Raw genomic sequence first — 8,025 nt, forward strand, 5'->3', positions numbered from 1 at the left:
GTCAATAATCGAGCAAAATTCAAATGTATTAGTTAACTAATTAAGATATTTATTATTGTATATAAATAAACGTTTCGTGACCACAGGTCACTTCTCCAGCATAAACAATTAAATCGTTAATATAAAATTGTCAATTTTGACATAACGCAAAAAAATAATGTAATCGCTAATGTAATATTATTGCCGCAAAAGATGTGCTGGTTTTGAGCTCCATGTACATAAAGTAATTGTGAACGTTGTACATACTGATTGATAGTTGAAAAGTAGGTATCAAATTCTTGATTTATAATTGTCAATTAATTTTAATTGATTGGTCATTAATATTTTGTTGTTGAGCGAAAATCCGATGACAATCAAAGTCGGTAATGTAAAAGTTGTATTGTCAATCATCGATAATTTGTTGAACTATTATATGTATTCATTTAAATGAATTAATTTCAGAAATTATAATTGCCGATATGGTTATCGAACTTTCAACGCACAATCAATCTGAAATATTAAATTATATAGAACACAGAGACTGTCTCGGTGATCTAAAGGTTTAAGACGCTCGCACGGAATGCAAGAGATCCGGGTTCGACTCCCGATCGAGGCAAAATTTTTCGCAATAAGTTTATTATAATTTTTTAAGATTAAATTTGAGAAATTTGGAGGAATTATTAATATTTCAGATTAATTGCGTTGAAAGTTCGACAATCGTATCGGCACGCAATTCGCTTTGACTCCTTAGATTCTGATGTATTGTAAGTTTTTGATTCTTTTTTACAAAATTAACTGCATATTTTTCTTTTTTTTAAATAACTATTAGATTAATAAACTGTAATTTAATATTTTTTTTTAATTATAATATACAAAAATATATATTTTATTAAATTTTTATTATACATAATATTCTTATTCTATTCCACTCGTTCCCTCTCCTCTATATTAAACCTATTCAATTATGTATATATCAACCTATTTTAATATTAATGCCAGAAACATTATTCATTAATTTCTTAAATAAATTTATAATTTACTACTTTAATCAGACATGGCATTAACCTCCCCCTTCCTTCCTATAATTCTGTGCACCACTTCCTAATTTTACGTCTATATTTTAATCTTCTAAAAGGATTTTCAATTCCAATCAATTCGGAGATTTTTATACGACTGTGATATCAATAATTTGGTCACTCTAGTATCTCCTTAATATTATTTAGATTGTGTAAAATTTAGATTTAAAATTATTTGTATAAATTGTATTTTCAAATATCTGAGAAAGCTAATATCATAGAGTCACATTCATTCATTCATTCTCTCTCTCTCTCTCTCTCTCTCTGATTCACTCACTCACTCACTCACTCACTCTCTTTTTCTCTTTCTTTCCGGGTTGCCTGAGTTTGCCAGGTCTGACGCGTATTACTACTCCTACGCAGCGGATGCACGTCAATCGGCAGCGCTGACGCGTTTCCCTCGCGCGTGCCTCCGCATGACGAACTTAGATTAATTTCCGATAGTATCACTGATTTGCATGACAAGAGTTTGATGGTGAATGTCACAATAGTCAGCTTAAGACATCGCTTTAAGATCTTATCGGCGTGTCCCTTTTATCAGCAATGGAGTTTTCAAGGAATCTCATCATTAGCAAGAAGACTGATAATTAGAGTGTTAAAAAACTGCTAAAACAAAAAATGTATTTAACGCGTTGATGAAATTCGTTGTGACGAAGATATTAATTTTATATATTTTTAATATAAATCGCGCGCGCGAAAGAATAGTTTATTTATTTTTATAAGTCATAAACATTATTGGAGAGAGATACGAAAAAAAAACTTGTAAAGACGGCTATTAAAAACATAAATGTCAATCTTTATTATCAACATGTTATTAATTTTGATACTTTTAATAAAAATACACAAAATATTATAATATATAAATTAAAATTAAAAAAAATCAAGCTATATTTATCATAATAGACCAATGTGCCAGTAACAAAGCATCAACAAGTTCAATCATTTTAATTAACAATTCCAATTAGTTAATTAAAAAAATGTAGATACTTATTATAATTCTTTAGTAAGAATCACATTGGCGTAATTTAATTAATTCGTAATTATAATGCACTGTTAAACGTCGGATTTGACTTCAAACAGAACCATCCGGAAAAGGTACGCATAAGATTCAGCCATGTGTGCATTTCGAAAAGTAAAAATCTACATCGTATATCTACTAGTGGATTTAGCCAATATTTGCTGCTAGGTGCACCGTCTGCGATCGATGCAATTACGTATCCGTAACACTCTCATTAAAAGCGTGATATTCGACTAATTATGGAATAAAAGGGAAAGAAAAAGATGAGCTCAGCAGAAAATGATTGCCACTCCTACCTGCAGGTTCTTGAAATGATGAGAGCCGCAAAGCGAGCTCAGGAATCTGCTCAGAGCGCATTTCCGCGTGTGCTGAGTGATCCCTACGTTCGTTGCAGCTTCTGTCACAGACTCTCTTCCAGTTATCGGTGCTACACCGATCTCCGATCCTCTAGCCATCTGCGAACAGACCGACGAGATTCTTTGAAGAATAGAATATTACGTCGTAAAATGTATTCATTTTTGAGACGCAGATTACAATAAAAATTATCTTTAATTTTATATAATAAATTAGAAATATATATTTACAATAACGTGTAAATTTATACCGAAATATTATTTAGGCACTAAAGATCTAGCTTGGATTTAAGACTTTAGTAAATAATAGCTGTGTATTCACATTTGAGTTATAACAGTTTTAATATTTTTTAAAATCACCTTTTTTGTATTGTAATGTTTGTCGACGACTTTTTACAAAATTAATTTATTTTTGAAAATTAATAGAGTAATGTTTACTTAACTCTTTCATGATAATAACTTGAAAATCACGTTTTTTATAGTTGTGTTATTTTTGAAGTAAGGAAACGATATCGTAATTCTGTCAATTTCAAGTTATAAAATATTATTCTTCACAAACAAGACACAAATAATTCTCAAACTATCATTAATCATTAAAAGTAAAGTTTTTTTTTTATTAGGAATTAAAATCTGAAGATAGAAAGATAGATATTTGAATGTTACTTTACAAGTACAAAATATGCGTGGTTGAATGTTAGTTACGGACTTTTATTTGCAAATATATTGAAAACGAGTATATTTGAAGCTAGTAAAAAATGATGATGCAAATATTATCACGCTGAACGTTACGTCGTTCATGTTTCGGTTAATGGTTCAGGGTACCCGTTAGTATCGCTATGTCACGATTCGTCGCGCAAACAGTACAGTACATGGTGAATAAATGTGATTTAACGAAAGGCACACACTACAGTCGACGAACGTGTTCGCTGGTGTTTGTCCGTAATACGATAATCGCTGCCTACCCCAGTGCGATTGTTTGTACATACGTCGGCCGCGAGCAGTTTCCGTAGCAATAATTCCTGTTCCGAGGGAGATCATGAAATATGCGAAATACATATGAAACGTGTAGCCGTGTGAGCGGAAAATTATTACGATTTGTTTATTCGTCCCGTTTTCTATGATATCGCGATTTTTTTCTGTTCAGACTCCATAATGTATTCACGAGGATTGCACCGTTTATTTTCGACGGTTCGTCACGCAAAAAATCACAATTTTGATGAAGACAACTCGGTCAGTTCGTGAATTACGGCATGATGAATAACAAAAATTTCGTCCGCAAATTCAATATAGCAACGTGAATGTAAAAAAAGATCTGTTCGCGTTGCTCGAAATCATAAAAAATTATTGCATTTAAAACGGGATAAACATTTAATATTCGAGTGTTGAAGAGAAAGAAAAAAAAATGCTAACATAAATGCAAAAAGTGCAAGCAACGCGAATCTAATGTGACCAAAAAGTCAAATGAGTTTCATATCGACAGAGAATCAGACTTTATTGATAAAGTTCAATATCGGGGAATGCACACACGAAGGCCTCCCTCCACCTTGAAAATTGAGCGGTTGCATCAAAGAGAAAGAGATCTGACAAAGTGGTTTCGTCTTTCCGCACAGTTTCCTGTTTCTTCGTTTTACCTAGTGATTTCTACACCTTTTGCTAGAGACTCGGTCGCGGTAATGGAGAAACGTGATGCGCGTGTGTACCACATGGACGTATCACTCATATACGGTCACGTATACGAGCAGTTGTTAATAGAATGTACTCTTTCTCGCAGATGTTTGACATTTTACCCGGTCATCCATTAAGGACGCAACGTGCTCCAATATCGAAAGTTATGTTATCCATGGATAATAATAACTTGTCGGAGAATTTGCCGAAATATCGAAATTGTAACATATAACTCTACTTTTTCAATTTAATCATCACTTATAGTTAATTAAATTATTAATCTTACACAAATTGCGAGTATCATCTTTTTCTTCACAATTCAATTAATTTTATTGAAATTAATAATCATTTTGTATGAGTCTCGAGAAAATGTTCTATCTTAAAACAGAAATCTATATTACATTTTTTTAAATATAATATATAAATCTGCGGATAGCAAATAAAATTTAATAAATGTCGAGGAAGTATATGTGAATACATATTTGTATAAACCCTGTAAGAGTTGAGTAATACATTTTTATAACAGTCACTTTAAAATTACATTTGGGATAAATTCGAGATTAATGGAAGATTAATGATTCAAGATCTGTGCAAATTAGTTACATAACTGAAAATGGAAATGTATATAGTATTGAACAATGAAATAAAAATCGCTGAAAAAGTTATACATCGATATACATTGATATAGAATAATAATAGATTCATTTCCAAAAAATTTTTGAGCAAAATCAATTTAAAAAATGATTTCTTTTATGACAAAGTGATGATATTTTTAGAAAAGGTTAATCATAAATAATTATCTATATTGGATATTAATATCTATTAGCTATATATATATATATATATCGTCGCTCGCTAATTATAAATATTCATTTGACATTATTCAATAATTAAAAAAATTAATTAGCGCTATGAGACACTTGCTACTTAATGAATGACGTAAAGTGCATAAAATTATAAAATTAATTCGACCTACTCATTTATTTCTTACAAAATTCAAGTAGTTTTCTAAAAAGTGCACACTACAAAATTCCAGTAGTTTTTTAAAAAGTATACACTGCAATTCTTATCACATCAATTTAATAGTATAATTTAGAATTTTATTTCATTCTATGTCTATGCTAATTATTATATAGCGATTCATTCGAAATCATCAAGATTATATCATTAAATAGTATAAAGTAGTTCTTGTCCTCTGACATTTCTGACGTTCAAAAATGTTCTTCATTTCTAACATTTTATGTAGCTATATTATTTTACGTCAAACTTGAAGAATAAAATTTATTCGGTGGCCATAATTTATTCCATAGTAATCCATTTTATAAAACGCTAAGACTCACCGTGATAATGGAAGGACGTGGCGCGCCGGTGAAGTGTTCGATGACCTCCCAATTGGATTTCTTGATAGGCGGGGTGTGCGGCGTTCTCGGTGTATTAGGGGTGTGTGGCTGTGAGGATGGTGTAGAGGCTTTGGAACCCGACGTATTAAACAGCAACTCAACGCGAGGTTTACTGCCGTCATGACTACTGCTCACATGTTGCCTGAGGCTTGCCCATCTCCTGGTGGACCTGGCTCCGCTTATTCTATGCCCGATTTCGCCCTGGGGGAAAAGGTCACAATCATTCAGCTGACAAAATTATACTCTCCATGATTAATTAATCGCGAAATTTCTCTAAAAACTATATTTGTGATTTCATGTATCTTCTTTTATTTAAAAATAACCAAGAATTCTAAACTTATTTTACTGATAATCAAAACTTGATTTTTATAATACTTCATTTTCTTGAAGAAACAATTATCTATTGTATCTATTGTATTATTATTAAGTACCAATAACTTATTTTTATATAGCAGCTAAAACATAGAAGTTTTTTTTTTGAAAAAAATAAATGAAAACGTAATGTATAATTAATTTGTTGTAATGACTGCAGACTATATAAATAATTTACATATGAATTTATATGTAAATAACATTTTTTATTGACATTTTTTAAATAAAATATTTTTATGTACCTTAAAATATGATCTGTCAATAATATTTATTACACTTTACTTAATATTTAATAATAAGCTTGAAAAGCTTTAACGAAAAACTGATAGAAAAATAATTATTCTGATGCCATTTAATTTAGATATAACTTCTCTGTTTTACCGGGAAAGATATTTTAAGACATTTTTAATTTCGGATCAGGAGTGTTGTGTCACAGAGACGCTATTATTTATGTCGCCTTAGGCGTCGAAAGTATCTACTTGGCTCTGTTCAAAGGTAAAACATCTCAAGCAACGTCAAAAGAAAGTCGACACCCGTTACGTAAATTTTCGTAACTTTGCGCGGAAATTGCAGTACGAAGAGAACGTGTAAGCACTACGTTTTTGCACCACAATACATGAAAACTACGTCAAAATTCCCTCAAAATCTTCTTTCTAACTTGAGCACGTCGCTTGTCCCTCTCGTCTTCATGTCCGAGATTACAAAAATATCTTTAAAACATATATTTAGAACGTAAATACCACGATATACCTAAGATCGTCTTTCTGCATCCAAGATTACAAAAATATCTTCACAACATACTCAGGACGTAATAAATATGGCATAATAATATACGTACTGCATAAGCATTAAAGAATGTTGCAACGAGATACGACTTCCCTTGAAGCAAAGTTTCCGCGAAAAAAAGAAGTCGAGTAAACTTGAAGTTTCTCGAGAAACTCGTGTTCTTAAAACGGAAATGCAGAACCGGACGATGGTACATACTCTCTAAACCGGAAGGCTTATTGTCGGCAAGTGACTTGTTACGTGGTAGCGTAAACCGCACGTCAGCTGTCAGACATTTCATTCTAGTTATCGTCCAATATACGTGCGTTTGCTCCGTCGTCTTCGTGTCGTCATGGTTTGCCATGAAAACGCGACGCGAGTCGTCGATGCGGAAAACGGCAGGCGGTAAAACTCGCAAAGCGGAGCTCACCTTTTTTCAGGATCGATGAACGTGACAACCCCGAAATGGATCTGCGGGAATGGGAACGGGAACTGAAACTGCGACCGTAAATAAGCCGCATCGCTCTCGTTTTGCTTACCACGTCTTTCTCTCGCGGAACGAAGCACTTCACCCCGTTTTCAATGCGGCCTCTCGATGCCACGTTTTGCGCAGCCATCCATATATCTGTGCATGCAGCCGGGAACAAGAGTACGCGAGAGAGTCCTCGTATGTCGTGTGCAGTCACTATTGTGCGCAGTCTTGCGTAAATACGCATGATTGTCGCCTTATTACGGCGCATAAACGACCGAGAGTAGATTCGCGTTAAATTATTCGTAGCGCATTTAATGACACTAGTACGGCAGAGAGGTGACTCTGTAGGTACTTCTAATTTAGTTCATATTCTATGTGCTAAACATTAAATTAGAATTTGATCGCTCCATTAAATTTTGTAGGCCTGTGTAAAAGTAAAAACTCTATTTTAGAGTATTAATCTTAGGATTGACAAAAACTAATGTTTTTTTTTTATAAATCATTACGTTTCTTCTTAAATGTATTTTTTATGCTTTAAACAGTATTAGAAAAAAATTCATTTAAAACATATTAAAAACATCAATTAAGTATGTTTTAAACTGTTTTAAACATGTTTTTTCATCAACCCTGATTTTACAAGGGAACACAACCAAGTGAATCTTTTCGGTTTAAATGAGCTTTTAGTATGTTGTTCTATGGACAGAAATAGGAGATACGTATTTTTTACACGTGCTGAGTCGCATGTTAAGGGGGTGAAATTCTGAAATCCTCCCTTGAAAAAAATCGGTTTTTTTTCTTTCAGAGCCGATTATCGCCGAAACTGTAAGAAATAGAAAATAATTTTCAGAATGAAAATTGAATGGCTGCAAGAGTACTTTAGAATTATAAAAAATATTTTTTTAAATTATTTATTAATAATAAAATT

General features: G+C 32.4%; 1 protein-coding gene across 1 annotated transcript in view; it reads right to left on the minus strand.

Moving 5' to 3' along the window:
• The window catches only part of LOC108749983 (adenylate cyclase type 6), a 127,561-nt gene that overhangs the window by 79,242 nt on the left and 40,294 nt on the right, over nucleotides 1–8,025 (minus strand). The window contains exons 3-4 of the mRNA XM_018489120.1: nucleotides 5,432–5,692; nucleotides 2,370–2,528 (exon numbers count right to left, since the gene is read on the minus strand). Coding sequence (XP_018344622.1) covers nucleotides 2,370–2,528; nucleotides 5,432–5,692 — 420 coding nt within the window. The remainder of the gene's footprint in view (nucleotides 1–2,369; nucleotides 2,529–5,431; nucleotides 5,693–8,025) is intronic.

The sequence above is a fragment of the Trachymyrmex septentrionalis genome, unplaced genomic scaffold (assembly GCF_001594115.1).
Source record: "Trachymyrmex septentrionalis isolate Tsep2-gDNA-1 unplaced genomic scaffold, Tsep1.0 scaffold32, whole genome shotgun sequence".
Lineage (NCBI taxonomy): Eukaryota > Metazoa > Arthropoda > Insecta > Hymenoptera > Formicidae > Trachymyrmex > Trachymyrmex septentrionalis.